The 19,166-nt window shown below is 52.1% G+C and overlaps 1 protein-coding gene across 2 annotated transcripts in view; it reads right to left on the reverse strand.

Annotated features, from left to right (window-relative positions):
• Nucleotides 1-10: 10 nt before the first annotated feature.
• The window catches only part of LOC116941097 (gamma-aminobutyric acid type B receptor subunit 2-like), a 69,356-nt gene continuing 50,200 nt past the window's right edge, over nt 11-19,166 (reverse strand). For both annotated transcript variants that reach the window (XM_032951721.2, XM_032951723.2), the window contains 3 exons: nt 17,444-17,579; nt 6,875-7,064; nt 11-1,748 (listed from right to left, as the gene is read on the reverse strand). In XM_032951721.2, the coding sequence (XP_032807612.2) occupies nt 1,580-1,748; nt 6,875-7,064; nt 17,444-17,579 (495 nt within the window). In that variant the 3' untranslated portion in view covers nt 11-1,579. The remainder of the gene's footprint in view (nt 1,749-6,874; nt 7,065-17,443; nt 17,580-19,166) is intronic.

A 19,166-nucleotide genomic window follows, 5' to 3' on the forward strand; every position in this document is an offset into this window, starting at 1 on the left:
CGAAGCAACGTTCATAGAGAGCTAGGTGGTTTAATCTGTACATCCACTTCATTACAGTACAAAACGGTTCCCAAAAGCGACCATGCAGTTGACACATTGCGCGCACCGTGGCCCCGGGGTTAATTGGCTCAAAGCGGCATCGGCTCGTAACACTGTGCTGCTTGCCCAGGGGGTTCGCACCGCACGCCGGCGTTCGTACAAAACGAAAACGCCCCGTGGACCGCGCACGTGTCGTCGGAACGGCGTTTTGCAGGCGCGGGCGGCTGTTGGTTGCGCGAGCCGGACGCCTCGGGGGCTGCGGAGCGCCGGAAACCTCGCGGCCTCGGTGATGCTCGCCGCGCGTGGACCGGCGATTGTCCCTTTGAGGAAGAAACGCGCGCGCAAAGTCGCCCCGCGGCCACAAGGAGGACCGTGGGCAAACGTCGCTGTGGGCAAGCGCTGCCTTCGTCGCCGGCGTCTCCTTCATTCGGTCCGGGCAAGCGGCGCGTTGGCACCACCGTGTGGACGCAAAGCGTAAGCGCTCAGGTGAGCTCAGGTGAGATCAGGTGAGTTCAGGTGATCTCACCTGAGCTCAGGTGAGATCAGGTGAGTTCAGGTGATCTCATCTGAGCTCAGGTGAGATCAGGTGAGTTCAGGTGATTTCACCTGAGATCACCTGAGATCAGGTGAGTGTCGCACATTGCCTTGAAGTGACCCCCACCGCCCCTTCCACGATTGATTCGGTTATCGGTTCACGGGTGCCACACGCCAAGCAATTGGGCGGGCGTGGATCCTTCGCAGATTGAAGCCACCTTGATGATGAGCGCGGCACGAGGGAGGCGTCTTCCCCGCCGAGCCTATTAATGTCGCCCGACATCGGGGCATGTTTTGAATCGTTACAAATATATAAAAGCTCGTCATGAGATCTCGGCTGCCAGCGCAGTGTCTCGCGGTCGTGAGTTACCCCGCTGACGGATTGCGCGCGCGTGAAAATGTTGCTGTGGCTATCCTACAAATGATTCCTTTTTACAAAAAAACCTATTCGGTGGAAATATTGCATTTTTGAAATGCGCTTTTGGTGCCGCGTGGATGTAGAAAATAATTGTAGGTAAAAGTGGCTGAAAACACTGCGATTGTCCCCTTGAAGAGCAATTCACCACCGAGGGGGTCGCCTACAACTCACGATGGCGGCCTCTTAAACACAACTCTCGAAACCCTCTTCAAGAAGACGCGAACAACATCAACGGAACCCCCCCCTCCCCCCCCTGGTCGTTTTGATTCGAGACTTACCGACGCAAAAATAAACAGCGATTGGGGGTTAATGAAGGAATAAATAAATAACTGCCATGAACGCGGTCTCTTCTGTGCCCATGCCAAAAAACGTCTGGAGCAAAAGTTCGACGAGTTCCCCTTTGTCCAGGTTCAAGTCCCATCCCCGGGGGGGGGGGGGGGGGAGCGGGGCGGGGGGGGGGGGCAGCAGGCATCCTTCAAAGTCGTCCGCTCGTGGCTTTTCTTTACTCGGCTCGCTTAACCCCTCCGCCCCGCGCCTGGCTGTTGCCCCTCTCCCCCGCCTCCTCCGCTCCGTGCCACTTGGCGTCTCTCACAACCCCGTGACCATGACCTTCAGCGGCGGGGGTCGCGCCTGGACGGCGGCGTGTGCCGGCGCGCGGCTGCAGCAGGGCACCGGGTCGCCCGGGTCGGCGCCGCCCACCGTGGGGAAGTACGCGTGGTGCAGGATGGGCAGCTGGATGGAGAGCCGCCTGTGGCATCTGCGAACGGGTCGGGGTGGCGGGTGTGGGGGGGGAGAGGCCGCGTGAGGGTGCGGTACGCGAGGGGCCGGTAGAGGCCGCCGCGTCGAAGCGGAGTGGCAGGGCGAGCTTGAGGAGGAGGAGGAGGAGGTGGTGGAGTGACGGCGCGCACGAGAAGTTTGTTTCTGCTGCGGCGCTTGGCCGGCGAAGGTGCCCCGGCCTGACGCATCGCCGCCAAACGCGGCGCGCTTCGCGAAATGCAGCGCGCGCGTGACGGACTGTGATGCATTGGAAAGTGATTTACCCGTTAACCAGCGGGGCCACAATTTAAATACAGTTAGCGAGAACACATCTCTTAATAGTTGGCCCCGCCGCCGCTGCCTCGGTTCCGAGAGCCCAGCCTCGGCGTGCGTGTGAGAGAGCGCGAGGGACCGGAGCAAACCCCACGAGGCATTCCTGCCATTAGTCGGTGCTATTATCGACGGACATTAATTATTAAGAATCACAAAAATGCTCCACTACATTATCCCCCGGTGAAAAATGACGCAGAAGCGCGCAGGCTGCGGGGTGCTCCTTCGATTATTTAAACCTTGCCTAATGCAGGTGGAAAGAGACCAAACAAGGGCACGCACCGCAAGGATGCGCGGGGCACGCGAGACCGATGTCAAAACGCGCGAGCACGCCAGAGACGCGAGCGCGCGTCGCGGCCGCGTGAAATGAAGACAAAAACGAAAATTTGCATCGCCGCCGTAGCAAGTGGACGCGGAAGCAGCAACAACAAAAAATCCAGCTCAGGATCGAGGGCACAAATCGCAACCGGATGCAGCCTCACGGCGTTGGCGTCCGAACAAACGGAGCGGGTATTTACCGCCGCCGAGTGGCATGCAAATTGAACTCGCGGTGTTGCACTGACAGATCCTGAAAGCTGTCCAGGGCTGGAAACGACTCCTCAGTCTGCGAGGCACTGAACTGTCTGTCCTGCTGGGCACTGTTTGAATCCGAAATTGCGCTGACGTGATTGCGTCTGTCAGGAGGTCCTGGGTTTTCCCTGCCCAGACCGAGCCACGTGGGGTGTATGCGGAGCATTAAATGTGCCCTCGTGTTCACACGTTGCTCTGCAGGCGCGCGGCCTTGGGTTGTTTACGCTCGACACGACGTTGATTTTCATTCGTCCATTTCTCAAGAGCGAAGTCGATCGGGCCGACGGCTGTATCCGTCTCGTGCGTTAAAAATACACAAAATTAAAAAAAACCGGCATCTGGGGGAAGGAGCCCACCGCTCGATCATCAATGGGGGCTCATCAGCAGGATTTGTAGATTGGAAATCGCTAGTTTTATCTGTGATCGCTAGTTTTATCTGGGATCGCTAGTTTTATCTGGGATCGTTAGTTTTATCTGGGATCGCTAGTTTTATCTGGGATCGCTAGTTTTATCTGGGATCGCTAGTTTTATCTGGGATCAGCAACAGCACAGGGATTGGGGCCCGGCCTCCACAGTTTGCGAGGGAGCGGCGGCTATATCCACCTCCGCTCTTTGCAGGTGATGACGCAAACACGGAAAACTGTGGTGTGTCAACTTAAACAAAACACTAAACTAAAAATATATATGATAATTACATTTAAATAAGAACATAACCCGTAGCTATGAAGATATGCAGAATATTTCTAAGGCCACAAGAGAAAACAAAAAAACATCCTAAGCCTCAGCATATCCGATAAATGTAAAAAAAAATTGGTTCCTTTGCCCAGCAATGTAGCAATGTAATCAGGCAACGTGTTTAGAGTGACGAACTGAATGCATTATCTGCAGTTCTCTTTGCTCCCAGGCTTCCTGCCCAGTCCTAGAGACTCGACCAACCCAAGGCGTGGACCACAACCCCCCTCCCCTTGCTCCCATGCTTCGCTGTGCACCAACCCACGGACCGGTGACGAATGCGACGATGAAAGCGAGAAGAGAAGGCAGATGGAAGGTACTCGCTGCCAAATCATTCCACGCCAAACCCATCGCTCATCTCCATCGAATGGGACCTTGAGCCCAAGCCCCCGTTTGGGTCGTCCGTGCAAGCGCACCCACAGTGCCCACGTTTCTAATGAGACCGGTGCTCTCCCCCCACCCCCCCAGAGGCGCGAGTCAATGTTTAATCTCGCCAAGCTGCCTCCCCGCCACCGTCTCCAACACTGCCTGCCTGCCCCTACCCTCTCCGCAGAATCGTGGGGATGATGAGAGGGAGAGCCGAGGGAATAAAAGACCTTTGCGCAGACTGATTGGAAGCAGAAATTAAAACTGCAGCTCAAGAGGCCATCACTTTTTTTCTGTCTGGTTTCCGAGTACAGTTTCTCATATTCACGCCCTCCCTCGCTGCAGCAATCATCGATTTGAGATGCCGGTGCATTCCACAAAGCCCGGCTCTGTGGCCCGCCTCTCCGATCTTGCTTTGCGCGTTATCGTCACGGAGATAATCCCACCCAGAGCTTTGTTTCGCATGCCGCAAATCGTGATTAAGATTCAACAACTCTCCTTGCGGCGTTGAGCCGCTACGAGCAACGCGCGTGCACGCATACACACACCCCGCAAATGTGGCGAGCAAAGTGTGTCACGCGGCGGCGACAGAAAAACACACAGGATTAGCAGAGCTCTGACAAAAAATGTTTAAATTGGTTAAATATCACACCCCGGCTTCAGACGAACTATTCGGGGAGGGAACGAGCTGGGTTTTAAATCCGCGCTGCCCTTTTGCCTAATGAGTCTCTCCTGCCGAGTCTTGCCTTGAGCTGCCCCCTCCTGCGGGAGCGTATGCAGCCCGTGTGGCGGCCACCCCACCACCTAGCAGCACGACACGCACGCCCCCCCCCCAAACACGCACACACACACACACGCGCCCCCCCCACGGCCGCTACACCCAGCGCACACGCACGCACACATGCCGCCATCACCGCAAACACAAAACACCGACTCGTGACGCGAGTGGCACGTTACGAAGCGACGCCGTCGGGTAGTGAGCCATCATCTTCAGAGCACACACTGCACACACGTGTCAGCCGAGACTGGGTTCGGATCAGCCGGTTGTGACGATACTGGAAAAATGTGAAGAGGCTAAACTCGCTTCGAGCTTAACTCCATGCAGTTGCTTGAGTTGGGGGCAAGGAGGGGAGGGGGCATGGGCATGAGCCAACGTTTATAGAGGCTGCCATTCTTCAGGTCTGATATTAAGATATAACTTTACATATGTAATATTAAATCGACTCTGTGTTATTTAATCCTGGAAGTGGGAGTCAATCTGTAGGCACCAGGCACTGGGTAAGAAGAGCCACTGTGTGATCGTACGGCGGTGAGAATAGAGACCACACATTCGTAAATTTCAGCGCATACGAGAGTGCCGTAATTATGCGAGAGCTGCGTATGATAAACAATATCCCAATTAAATCTCCTTTTGAATAAATTAAACGATGGAGCTGTGCGGCACGGCTTGGGGGGGCATTTCTGCTGCTATTCTTAGGAACTTCCACGAGTTAGATTTTTTTGGTTTGGCTCTTGGAACCCTTTTGGCATTTACACCGAATTCGTAGCAGTGAGCCACAGCTCCTAAACTACGTGGCCCGTAATCCAGCACTGTGAAGGGCAGAGAGGGTTGGCAGATCGCACAAATGTTGTTAAGACTCCCTTCTCGTGGGCGTAGAGAAGGTGCCATACCTTGGCATGCCAGGAGAAGGCAGTAACAGCAAATTTGATTAATCGCCATCTGTTTCCATCTGGGACGTTGCCTACTCTTGTGCGTGGGTTTTCTCTGGGTGCTTTGGTTTCCTCCCACGTGTGTAATAAATAAAAAAAACATCATTTAATTAGCTGAACACATCTTAGAATGAAACCCCAATGTAGGACCCTCCTAAAAAAAAAGAGTCCTACAACTCGGTGTGGCTTTCCTGGATACATAAGTCAATTATAATTATTAATCGCTGTATACTATACTCTTTGGTTCTATTGGGTAAAGTCACGTAGGTGAAAATAAAATAACAAAAAATCACGACGTTTCGGCCACAACACAAGCGGCCTTCATCAGGTGAAGGGACGAGACTGTCTGGAGGACAGCGCTGGAGTGGAAGAAGCCACGCTTAGATCACGACCTTTAAGCTGTGTGAGAAGAAAAAGACCACGCGCCTTGACAAAGGAATTAGCATATAATTTAGCATTGAAATGGCTCATTGAAATAGCTAAGTTAAAGTATACACATCCGCAGAGGTACCCCTTGACAAAGGAATTAGCGCTGGAGTGGAAGAAGCTGTATACTATTTAACTTGTCTTGTCCGAATTATTCTGGCGACCCAGGTCACTCTTGCAAATGCAACTCATCGTGCTCTCGTGCCTTCTCATCGTGCTCTCGTGCGTTCTCATCGTGCTCTCGTGTCTCATCCTGCTCTCGTGCCTTCTCATCGTGCTCTCGTGCCTTCTCATCGTGCTCTCGTGCCTTCTCATCGTGCTCTCGTGTCTCATCGTGCTCTCGTGTCTCATCGTGCTCTCGTGTCTCATCGTGCTCTCGTGCGTTCTCATCGTGCTCTCGTGCGTTCTCATCCTGCTCTCGTGCCTTCTCATCGTGCTCTCGTGCATTCTCATCCTGCTCTCGTGCGTTCTCATCGTGCTCTCGTGTCTCATCGTGCTCTCGTGCGTTCTCATCCTGCTCTTGTGCCTTCTCATCCTGTTCTCGTGCGTTCTCATCCTGCTCTCGTGGGTTCTCATCGTGCTCTCGTGCCTTCTCATCGTGCTCTCGTGCGTTCTCATCGTGCTCTCGTGCGTTCTGACACCGGGCCAAACGGATAGACGCGGGCCCGACCGTGATCGACCGCGCAGCAGCACCGGAGCTTCGGAGGGGAGAATTTGCCGAGCGGTAGGGATTTAAAAAAGGGCCAAATCGCGCAGGCCGGCCCTTCACACCGGCGACAAGACGGCCACCACGGCAGCGCGTAGAGGAGCCACGGCTTCCTTCAGCGCCACAGTCGGCGGGACCGTTTAGCCTCGCGGAATTAATCAACCTGTCCGTGATACTGCGTTGGCTGCGGCCCCGTGAGCACAACAGACAATGATTCCATCATGGCAGGGGTCAACCGTGGCGAGCGGCCCCCTCTCTTCGGTGCGGGCCACGACCGGCGCGCTCACCTGTCGGGCGACTGTGCGCCGGCCGGGTCCTCCGAGCCAGGCAGGACGATGGCGATGCCGCCGCCGCCGCCGCCGCCGCCGGTACCGCCGGCGCCGCGCTCGTCCAGGGAGGGGTTGGTGATGCCGCACGGCCGCTGCTCCTCCCTCTGGCCGCCCGTGTGGTTCCGCGCGTTGCTGGGGTTCACGCCGTCTACGGTGGGATCGGCAGGCCAAGTGAGCCGGGCGGGAGAGGGACTGCTCTCCGTTGTCTGTGTGAGCATCGTTACGACTTCCCAGCGTACGCTGTGCCATTCTATCCCTCTCGCTCACTCAAATCAGAAGAAAAAACAAACAAACTAATACCCCTTCTGTAAATAAAATTGCACGGAACATTTTTGAAGTATGAAGCAAACAATCGCTACGATGATAGCGCGACCAAGTGGCTTATCACGTGGAAATTCTGAGCAGCCAATGCTCTTAAACGCATGTTTTTAAATGGAGGGAAAAACCGGAGAACATCTCCGCAACCATGAGGAGAACATGCAAACTCTAAATATACAAGCATCACGAACGGGATAAAAAACAATGAACCCACGACCTCCTGTATACCAGGCGAGGTAGTTAACATCTCCTAGCCACCGTGGCGCCCCTATTACAGCTCAAGATGCAGCAAGAAAAAAACACGTCAACGATGTTGATAGTTTGGGCAAGATGCTCAACTGTTAAGCATCTTGAGAAGCAGTAACCTTAAAGCACTTTATAATTCCAAGGTGTATTGCAGAATGTTGACATGTTTCTCGGCCATGCTATGCAATCAAAGCTGTTGACAACGACAGTTAAATTCACGGTGTCTCAATTTCCACACAGGCTCATCCACATGTCTAAGTTGACGGCCAGTCTCTTCGAAATTTCAAATCAGTAATATACTATAAACAATTCAACCAACATTACTGTGGGGGGGGGGGGGGGTTGTTGAGTGGTAGTGCAGTGATTAAGACATTGACATTAAGAGCCCTTAGTTCGATTCCCAATAATGGCTAATATCGCTGGTGGATTGAATCTTAAATCGGTAATGGGCCACGTTTCCCTTGGACCAGTGTGGTGAAGTATGGTCAAACATCCCCCCATGACTGACACGGCACAGGGAAACCTTTATCCAGCAGTCGATTAAAAAAGGCCTGTAGAATATTATTATTATCCGAGTTTCCATCACAAATTTTTTTCTCTCAAACTTTTGATGCCAGTGTATGTCGGGGGCAGATTTCCCCGGATGATTCTCGAGGGCGAGTCACAGCACGAGGCCTGCGCTGGCAATGCAGTGATGCAAACGTTTCCCGAAACGCAGCCACCAGCTCATAGAAGCGCTGAAAACCCCACAACGCTCAGGAGAATTTTAACCCCCCAGCCGAGGGATATTTTGTACACATTTGCTGTGCACAGGCCCCAAGGACCAGATCGGCAAGCAGCCAGCAACAAACAGCACCATCAAAGTTGGCGCCGCGGTGGTTAGATGTTAACTACCTCGCCTGGTATACAGGATGTCATGGGTTCGATCCCGACCCTGACGCCTGTATATTCGGAGTTTGCGTGTTCTCCCCGTCATTGCGTGGATTTTTCTCTGGGTCCTCCGGTTTTTACCCTCCACATTTAGAAACATGCGTTTAAGGTATTTGGCTGCTATAAAGTTCCACGTGATAAGCCACTTCGTTGAGCTATAATTTGTGATAGCCAGGTCGCTTCTGAAAGACAGCTGTATCACGCAGTGGGATTTGCCTGGTACATTTTAAATATATGTTTATGTAATAGAGAAGAGTGTGAAATATTTGTTGAATTGAGCAAGGTTATTATGAGAGCTTGGGAAAGGAAGCAATGAAAGGGAATTCAAAAGTTGAGCAGTGCGTGGGAATAAGCAGAAAGACGCGTTGTGATCAGCAGTGTGGCGAGTGAGTGGGTGAGTGAGTGAATGAGTAGACGAATGGGTGAGTACGGGAGTGGATGAGTGGGTGGATGAGTGGATGAGCAAGTGGGCTGTTCTGACCCAGTGTGGAGGTCACACACAGCATGGATGAGGTGACAATCAGTGCCTGGTAGATCGAGTCCTCAATAATGGGTGGAAGAATCAACGAGTGAAATTCATGGCAATGGTACCCATGGTAATAGCAATAGAAGAGTGAAAAGGAAGTGCCCGACTGCCCAGTGCGTGTGTGACTGGAGTGAATCGGTGAGTGCTGGATCATCAATCAACCTAATTGCTTTACAGTGAATTCTATCCGGTGAGAGGGTTACACGCAGCCACTATCCGACTATCGGGCGTGCATAAATCCACCTGACAAATACACCTAATGTACCCTATTATTTATTAAATAGAGCAAATTAGCCGAGCAGCATATGTGCGTCAGTGTATTTTTTTCCCCAGCGAATCTAACTATAATAAAGTGCCCTGATGTAACCTGCGCCACTGTGGGCCAGGAAACAGAAATTCGGCCAGCTCAGTCACTGAGACAAGGCCCAGCCAGCTCAGTCACTGAGACAAGGCCCGGCCAGCACAGTCACTGAGGCAAGGCCCGGCCAGCTCAGTCATTGAGACAACGCCCAGCCAGCTCAGTCACTGAGACAAGGCCCGGCCAGCTCAGTCACTGAGACAAGGCCCGGCCATCTCAGTCACTGAGACAAGGCCCAGCCAGCTCAGTCACTGAGACAAGGCCCATCCATCTCAGTCACTGAGACAAGGCCCGGCCATCTCAGTCACTGAGACAAGGCCCAGCCATCTCAGTCACTAAGACAAGGCCCATCCATCTCAGTCACTGAGACAAGGCCCATCCATCTCAGTCACTGAGACAAGGCCCGGCCATCTCAGTCACTGAGACAAGGCCCAGCCATCTCAGTCACTAAGACAAGGCCCATCCATCTCAGTCACTGAGACAAGGCCCATCCATCTCAGTCACTGAGACAAGGCCCAGCCAGTTAAGTCACTAAGACAAGGCCCATCCATCTCAGTCACTGAGACAAGGCCCATCCATCTCAGTCACTGAGACAAGGCCCAGCCATCTCAGTCACTAAGACAAGGCCCAGCCATCTCAGTCACTGAGACAAGGCCCAGCCATCTCAGTCACTGAGACAAGGCCCAGCCATCTCAGTCACTGAGACAACGCCCAGCCATCTCAGTCACTGAGACAAGGCCCAGCCATCTCAGTCACTGAGACAAGGCCCAGCCAGCTCAGTCACTGAGACAAGGCCCAGCCAGCTCAGTCACTGAGACAAGGCCCAGCCATCTCAGTCACTGAGACAAGGCCCAGCCAGCTCAGTCACTGAGACAAGGCCCAGCCATCTCAGTCACTGAGACAAGGCCCAGCCAACTCAGTCACTGAGACAAGGCCCAGCCATCTCAGTCACTGAGACAGACATGAACTCACGTAAATGTCTAAAGGATTGTTTGTGAGCCTCTCTGTTTTTGTTGTTGTTTGGATGCGAACGCTACATCAAAGGGGAAGGGATTTTATTGAAAGGGATGAGGTGAGCAGAGCGCCTGCCCGTGCAGCGTGGGCGCAACGCTTCAAGTGACTGCTCGCAGAAGGCACCCCAACGTGGCATTAGCATTCTACACAGAGACACCAGCTCCCACACACACACACCTCTTCACTAAACACACACACACACCTCTTCACTATACACACACCTCTTCACCATACACACCACACACACACACCTCTTCACTATACACACCACACACACATACCTCTTCACTATACACACACACCTCTTCACTATACACACACACACCTCTTCACTATACACACACACACTTCTTCACTATACACACACACCTCTTCACTATACACCCCACACACACACACCTCTTCACTATACACACCACACACACACCTCTTCACTATACACACCACACACACACCTCTTCACTATACACACCACACACACACACCTCTTCACTATACACACCACACACACACACCTCTTCACTATACACACCACACACACACACCTCTTCACTATACACACCACACACACACCTCTTCACTATACACACTACACACACACCTCTTCACTATACACACCACACACACACCTCTTCACTATACACACCACACACCTCTTCACTATACACACCACACACACACCTCTTCACTATACACACCACACACACACCTCTTCACTATACACACCACACACACACCTCTTCACTATACACACCACACACACACCTCTTCACTATACACACCACACACACCTCTTCACTATACACACACACCTCTTCACTATACACACCACACACACACACACCTCTTCACTATACACCCCACACACACACCTCTTCACTATACACACCACACACACACCTCTTCACTATATACACCACACACACACCTCTTCACTATACACACCACACACACACCTCTTCACTATACACACCACACACACACACCTCTTCACTATACACACCACACACACACCTCTTCACTATACACACCACACACACACACCTCTTCACTATACACACCACACACACACCTCTTCACTATACACACCACACACACCTCTTCGCGATACACACCACACACCTCTTCACTATACACACCACACACACACCTCTTCACTATACACACCACACACACACCTCTTCACTATACACACCACACACATACCTCTTCACTATACACACCACACACACACCTCTTCACTATACACACACCACACACATACCTCTTCACTATACACACACCACACACACACCTCTTCACTATACACACCACACACACCTCTTCACTATACACACCACACACACACACCTCTTCACTATACACACCACACACACCTCTTCACTATACACACCACACACACACCTCTTTACTATACACACACACCTCTTCACTATACACACACACACCTCTTCACTATACACACCACACACATACCTCTTAACCTTACACACACACACACCTCTTCACTATACACCACACACACACCTCTTCACTATACACACCACACACACACCTCTTCACTATATACACACACACCTCTTCACTATACACACCCCACACACACCTCTTCACTATACACACCCCACACACACCTCTTCACTATACACACCACACACACACCTCTTCACTATACACACCACACACACCGCTCTTCACTATACACACCCCACACACACCTCTTCACTATACACACCACACACACACCTCTTCACTATACACACCACACACACCTCTTCACAATAAAAAAAACAAAGACAAAAATCCCCCAATAGCCATAACAAAGTGAAGGGACAAGTGCAGTTAGCGAGCACCTATGAAGACCGGAACGGTACACGAGGGGGTGGGTGGCAAGCACCACACCCGGCCACCAGTGGCGATGTTTACACATCTCACCAGGTACTCATTTGAGGCTGAGTCGACCTAGGGGAGGCCCAGCACCGATTCTGATTATCGTCACCGGTGTTGGTCGTGAATCGAAATTGGGTCGCTTGGTTTGTCGCGCTGCGCCTGAACTGCTCCCCTGTCGCTCCCCACACAACCTCGTGACAAGCACCTCGTAGCCCACACAACTCCCTCTCCTTCTTGCATGTAAACTCCTCTTGACAAGCTCCCTCATCACACCGTCTTATCTTCACGTAATGTTTAAGGCGCCTCGATTAAGGTTCTTTGCAGAGAATTAAGAATGGTACATGTGAATGTCTTGGCCAAGATGAGCTGAATACAATAGATGAGAGTAAGTAATGGGCGAACCTGCGATGCGTGAATTAGGTAAAAGCAGCAGAATTGACGAAAGCAAATGATGATGAATGAATTCGGATGGATGGGGAAATGAGCGGTAACCATGGAGAAAGATTATGAAGAGGGAGCAGGGATGGTGGTAGTGGTTACGAGGGGGAGGTTAAGGGGTAGCGGGGTGAGCTATGGGGAAAAAAGTGAGTTTTGAGGGAGGAGCGTAAATTAGTGAGCGAAGGTAATTCCCGCTTGACATGGAGGGGAAGTTTGTTCCGGCGAAGGGGAGCGAGAAGAGAGAGAGAGAACGCGTGGATCGAGCACAAGGAAAGGAGGAACAGAGGGAGATAGCAAAGATTGAGAGCGAGAAGGGACATAGCAGGATACCAGAGTGGCAAGATGAGGCGGGGCAAGACCATGAAGGGATATGCTGACCAGGGTGAGGAATTTGAGTAGGGAACCGGTAATAAACAGGGAGGCAAAAATGCAGTCGAGCGACGAGAGTGGAGCTGTGAGAACTGTAGGGAAAGTTGAATATGATATGTGCAGACGTGTTTTGGATTTGTTGAAGGGCGGCATCGGCATATACGGGGAGACGAAGCATGAGAGAGTTACAGTGGCGCAGACGATGGTTATGGTGAAGGAAATGGATGAGGAGTTTTTGCGGCAGAGGTTGAAAAAAGCGGTCGGATTTTGCGAATGTTGAATAAGTTAAACCGGCAAGCGCAGGGAGTGGCGGAAGCGTGACGAAATCGGGGGAATATAAAACGGAGGGAAAGAGATGGTGTGACAGAGAGCAGGGGAACGGGAGGCAGGGAAAACGATTATTTTGGTTGATGGACAGAAAGTGACGTGACATCCGAGATTGGATGGAGACCAGACAGGATGAGATGCGGAAAGCGAGGTCAGGGGAAAAAAAGGAGAAGAACATTTGGATGTCATCCGTGAAGAAATTATGGGGAAAGTTCAGCGACGAAAGGAGAGATTCGGGTGGTGAAACAAGGAGAGAAAAAACATGGCAGGTCAGCGTTGCTACGTACACAACCGCCTCAGTAAATTCGTGGAATCTTCGGTGCTAAAGCAGCGGCTCCCTCCGCAGATCCCGATTTCGGCCCGGAGCAGAGCTGCGCCACTCTATGGCACGGTGCCAAATGCCCACAAGCTCTGGCACACGCTCTAGGCCACCACGTGACCTCCACAAACCTCTGCACGGTGTGTAAGAGGTCACGTCGCGAGCGCTCCATGAAAATTGTCACAGCGAAATAGTTTGAAACAAATTTCCACTAATGTTTCTGGGTTTTCTTTCTAAGTGGTATGAAAACGCACTCCTAACCACACGTAGTAGAGCACTCATCACCCCCAAACTGGCAGACCAATGTCCCAGGTCACTCAAGCAAATCAGACTCTATCCTGGCCTCTCTGAGTTCTCACTGGGTCACACGAAATAAACTCTCAACTTTAAACTAATTTTGTCAACATGGCAGATCTTCATCATGCGCAGGGTTCGCTTGGGAATGGTAAAATATTCATGAGAACAGCCTGCTGCATTTTGATCTGATCATTATTACTCAAACATGGGAACAGCCCATCAAGTCCCAGATCTTCATGAATCCCACAAATATACTCTTGGGTAGAGAGAGGCAGAGGAACACTGGGCGTGGCATATTGATGTCTCACTGAAAATGGCACCATTGGGTTTGTGCGGAAAGGCCGGCCCTTCCCCTTCGTTAAATGTTATCTTCACTCCATCAAAGGCAACCTCAGAGGGGCAGGGTGCCCGGATGGGGTCCGGCGTGCATCATAACCGGCTGGCACCGAGGACCTTTTGAAAAGCAAAAGGTCACCCCCCCCGCCTCGACCCACGACCACCCTCGCCCTCCCCCCAGGGAGATGAAACGTCCCCGGGGACGCGAATCTCGGGCTTTTGGCAGGGAGCTCGCCGCGGTCCGCACGCTCAAAGGCCCGCGCGCGGTCCTCCACACCGCAGTCACCAACCACATCAAAGCCTCAATCCACCTCCCCTACGCCACGCTCGCAAACTCCTCGCTTCCTTCAAAACAAGCCTCCGACGCTCGCGTAGCGGCCGCACTGCTGGGTCGCCCGTCGGGGTGCGTCACACTGCTTCTTGCTACACGTGCAGGGTTAGCCACTGCCCTCAACGCGGTGAATACGGCATGTGCATTGACCACTGGTTGGCAGTGTACGCTAAAGATCCCTTTCAGCGTCTTTCCATAGAAAGGGTCATCCAAGTGCTGTGCCTGCGTCATGGTCCACATTTTCCAGAGTAAATAAATTAATCCGCAAATTATTTAATTGGGTAAAAACACATGGTAACATCACCACCCATTGGCAGATTATAACCGTCCGTGAAACACAGCGTCTTGGTGATCCCCTTGAATGTATAGAATGGATGAAAACCAAACGAACTACATTTGTATTATCACAAATCAGCGCTGCGGTAAAGTCACTTGAAGAAGTGAGAAAACGTACCGAGAGCCTTTCTTTACAATTTTCCCAAAGCAGTAGCAGCAGCAGCAGCAACAACAACACTGAAAATAAAGCCACTGCGCACATGTAGCGTTTTCTCAATCAGAAACACGATGCGTTTTTGCACACGCGACGTTTTGAACGGCAGGTCTGGAATATCCGAAAGGGTCTTCATGTCACGGCTTAATGTGCATCACGCCGGGTGCGCTTACTACATCACTCGGCCGTATATATCCAGCTTATCAGAGCAGCTGCTTGTCTTGCCGCTGTGGAGGATGCGATCTAAAGAGGAGAGCATTGTGAACGAGACAAATTGCTTTTCAGCGGTGCGGAGGCAGCCTCTGATAAAATCCTCGATGGGCCTCTGGCACGGAGATAGTCTAAGGCGGCAAGATGGGTTGTTTCGTTTCTTGGCCTCACCTTGGCTGGTGTGACACAAAGGTAAAAAACCTGACACCGTGCTGTAGGGCGCTCGGCAAGGACCGCGTTTCCATTCAACTCCTAAGTACAGTGGTAGTCGTTGTCGTCAGCCACAGTCAATTCACTGCTGGATTGAAGGCCATCACAATAATCCACTCCGCAAAATCGGTGGACGTCCTCTCGGATGCGTTCCGTTCCATGGCTGTCGTTAATATTCACAGGTTAGGGATCTTTGTTCGCCCACTGATGGGTGAGAGTTTCTCCCGTGCTGTGTCGGTCATGGAGGTTGTTTTGGCCATACTTCACCACAGGGTTACGGGGGGGGGGGGGGGGGGTCCCAGCACAGGTTCAGACAGCGCTGGCCACTGACGTTACCCGTGGCCAGCAATCAAACTCGGGTCGCTGGGTTCACAGCACAGCGCTCTATCCCCTTCCCGCAGGGTATATTCCCGGGGGAATAATTTAATTAAATGTAAAAAAATAAAATCCCAATCGGAACGAACGTTCGTACCGACTCGCAGCTCTCGGCATCACACCGCAGGTACATCTGAGAGCACCGTGCCATTGTGCGTAAGTGAGCAATTTAGATGATTGTTTTTTTTTCCCAAAGCGACCGTCCACACGCAGCAAATTTCGGCATTGATAGCCGTGGAGCGCGGGGCAAGAGCCACGCGCGCCGCCGTTTGCCCTCTCGACTGCGGCAAGCGAGAGGGCGGAAGCGCTTCCCTCCAGAGGCGCTCGATCCTGGCCCATAACGGCTTCATCGCATCCACTTTCGAGCATTCGCTGTGGCCCCCAGGGGCAACGTCGAGACAGTTTCCTCGCACATTCTGCTCTGAAATTTAGCGCCTAAACTTCCTCTGTGACCGAATGCATTTGAGCCACCTAAGCTGTGTGGACACCCACGCACGCTCACACAATGCTGCCCCACACAACGACAAAGACCCCCAGTATAGCCTCAACAGACTGTTGGGGCAAGTGCTGTTAGTGATCACCTATGAAGCCGGCATGGTACACGAGGGGGTGGGTGGCTAACACCACGGCCGGCCGCCTTCGTCTCCCCAGTGGCGATGTTTTTACACACTGCACCAGGTACTCATTTGAGGCCGAGTTGACCTAGGGGAGGCCCAGGACCAGTTCAAATAGTCGTCACCCGTGTTGGTCGTGAGTGGGAATCAAACTCGGGTCGCCGGGTTCGTAGCGCAGTGTGCCAACCGCGGCACCGCACGTACGTACCCCCACACGACTACACACACACACAAACAAAAACACGCTTCTACTCTTCACAAAGCTGAAAACATTTTTTCACAATCGCACACAAGCTGCGTTGTGATTTTACGAAGTTTAATGCGCAAAACATCGGTGAGCACGTGGCGAATCCCGGCGCCCATCAGCCGGCAAAATGAGACTCAACAATAACCGTGGAGGCGAAATTAGACAGCCACTACTTCAGCCTTAGCCATGACCACCGTCGCCAATGCCAACAACTGCAGCCGGGATGCCACCGGTGGCGAGGACAACAATTTGCTGCTACGGCGAAAAACCCGGGCGTCGATTCCCGTGCAACGCATCGACAGCAGCATCACACTGCGTGCAGCGCCTACATTTCTCTCCGTGACTGTTAGACCGGGGTAGTGGGTCTAGCGGCAGGAGGCTACTGGAGTAAATGCGCTTTTAAATCAAAATTGAAAACTCAATTCTTTAGAACTGTTTTTTGTGTTTAGCTCGCCGCCCTTACCCTCGGCGCCTGCGATGAGCGCGGTTGGCTACTGCGCACGCTGCAAGTGAAATTGAAACAAACGTGTGTACGAACGCAGAGAGTAGCCGCAGCCGAAGCGAGGGGCGTAGCCTCGGTGCGGCGTGTCTGGGTGCAGAAATGGTTTCCGGGAACGGAAACTCCGGCTGAAATTAATTTAACAAAAAAAACCTGGCATGGACCAGGCAGAGCGGGCCTCACCCTGCAGCAGAGGTCGCTGAGCGCTGACCCCGTAGCCGGCGGCTGCGTTCGCGTAGTTTGCGTTTCCCCACGGGCCCGGGGCTTTCTCCGGGCTCTCCTGCATCTCCATGGTGATGTGCTCGAGCTCAGAATCCAGCTGTGGAAGTGGTACAGAGACGAAGATTTACCCCCCCCCCCCTCCACCCCTCCACCCCTGCATAGCCCTACGCGGACTATGGGGACAAGTGCTGTTAAGCGAGCAGCTACGAATGTCGGAATTGCACACGAGATGTGAGGTCAGTACGATGGCTGGCCGCCTTTGTCTCCCCCAGTGCTGATATTTACACACTGCACCAGATACTTATTTAAGGCTGAGTCAATCTCGGGGAGGCTCATAACTGATTAAGATATATCTTGCGACTGACTGGGAATTGGTACCCAGATCGCCGATTTCGTAGTGGAGTGTGCCAACCATTACACCACCACTCCCCCAAGGTATATTAATTATCACACAACTGCTATTTACTGACATACGAAATAATGAATGGCAGATCAAGAACATGCACCATCATCAATTGTACAACAAGCATAAAGTTCTACATGTTGTACAAATGGCATGATGATGGTCGTTACTTTCCTGATACATTCAGCAATTATATCACGGAGAATTGGCCGCTGACTCTGCAACAACTGCAGGGTCTCGCAAAAGAGACACAATTACGGGGAGGTGTGGAAGCGTCGACAGCATCGGCCGCGGTGAACTCCCGATCTTGATGTTTCAGAACGTCACCTGCTTTTATTTGCCCGCTGATGTTGTTGTTGTTTTGAAATGTACGCACGTACGTTGAACTTCTTTCGCGCCGTTGCGTAACCAACTGTGCTAATCGTGGGGAAAAAAATGTACCAACTGAAATTTCCCCGCGCTTAGGAGAGCAGAGATTTTATAAACACCTGATGATGCTGGTTGTAATCTCCGGAGAAACGTTGGACAAGACTGTCCAATTTTGCTCGCATTTCAACATTTACTTTTTTTTACCGACAAACCAAATCAATTGCCATCTTTGCCAACGTGACAACTCGATTTCCTTGGCTCTGTCGGGGAGTGGAGAGTTATAGTAAAAACAAAATTTAAATTGAAAAACACGCAATGTGGTTCGAGTGTCCTCTATCTCCTTGTGATGAGACTTGGACTGGGCTATTGGTCATTCCCCCGGGCAGTTCAACGTGAGCTACATCTCAACGTCGCTCAGCTGTCAGCTGTTCTCGGTTGCACGGAGTGCGAGAGACAACTCAACTGGATGACTGGCTTACCAAGAAAGTGCCCGGTTTCCTTGACTGTCGTTTCTTTATCCGATAAAGCCCCACTGAGCGTCCTGACGTTTTCCGGAGGATCGTGCCACATCACCGTGTTTGACTAACCAAATCCAATTTACATAACAAGTGTTTGGCTTCGTGTGTGTGGGGGGGGGGGGGGGCGAAACCTGAAAACCTGGAGAAAACCACCCCCCTCCCCCCCCCATTCAAGAAATCCACGATGCAGTATAACACGGCAGTAGTCGCGTCCCTGAAGAACAGGGACGCGACTATCGCGTTATAATGATATATGTGGGGTAAAGCACAGTCTGTTATAACATGCGAGATGCGTACGCAGGCTGAACAGAGACTGAGGCGCGTGGGTAGCGTCTGGAAGCATCCAGCAGCATCCCGCTGCGTTGTGCGACGCTGCTTCGCCGAGACAGCCGCA

Source organism: Petromyzon marinus, chromosome 10 (genome assembly GCF_048934315.1).
Source record: "Petromyzon marinus isolate PM22_M1 ecotype Great Lakes invasive population chromosome 10, UKy_Petmar_22M1.pri1.0, whole genome shotgun sequence".
NCBI classification, from domain to species: Eukaryota; Metazoa; Chordata; class Hyperoartia; order Petromyzontiformes; family Petromyzontidae; genus Petromyzon; species Petromyzon marinus.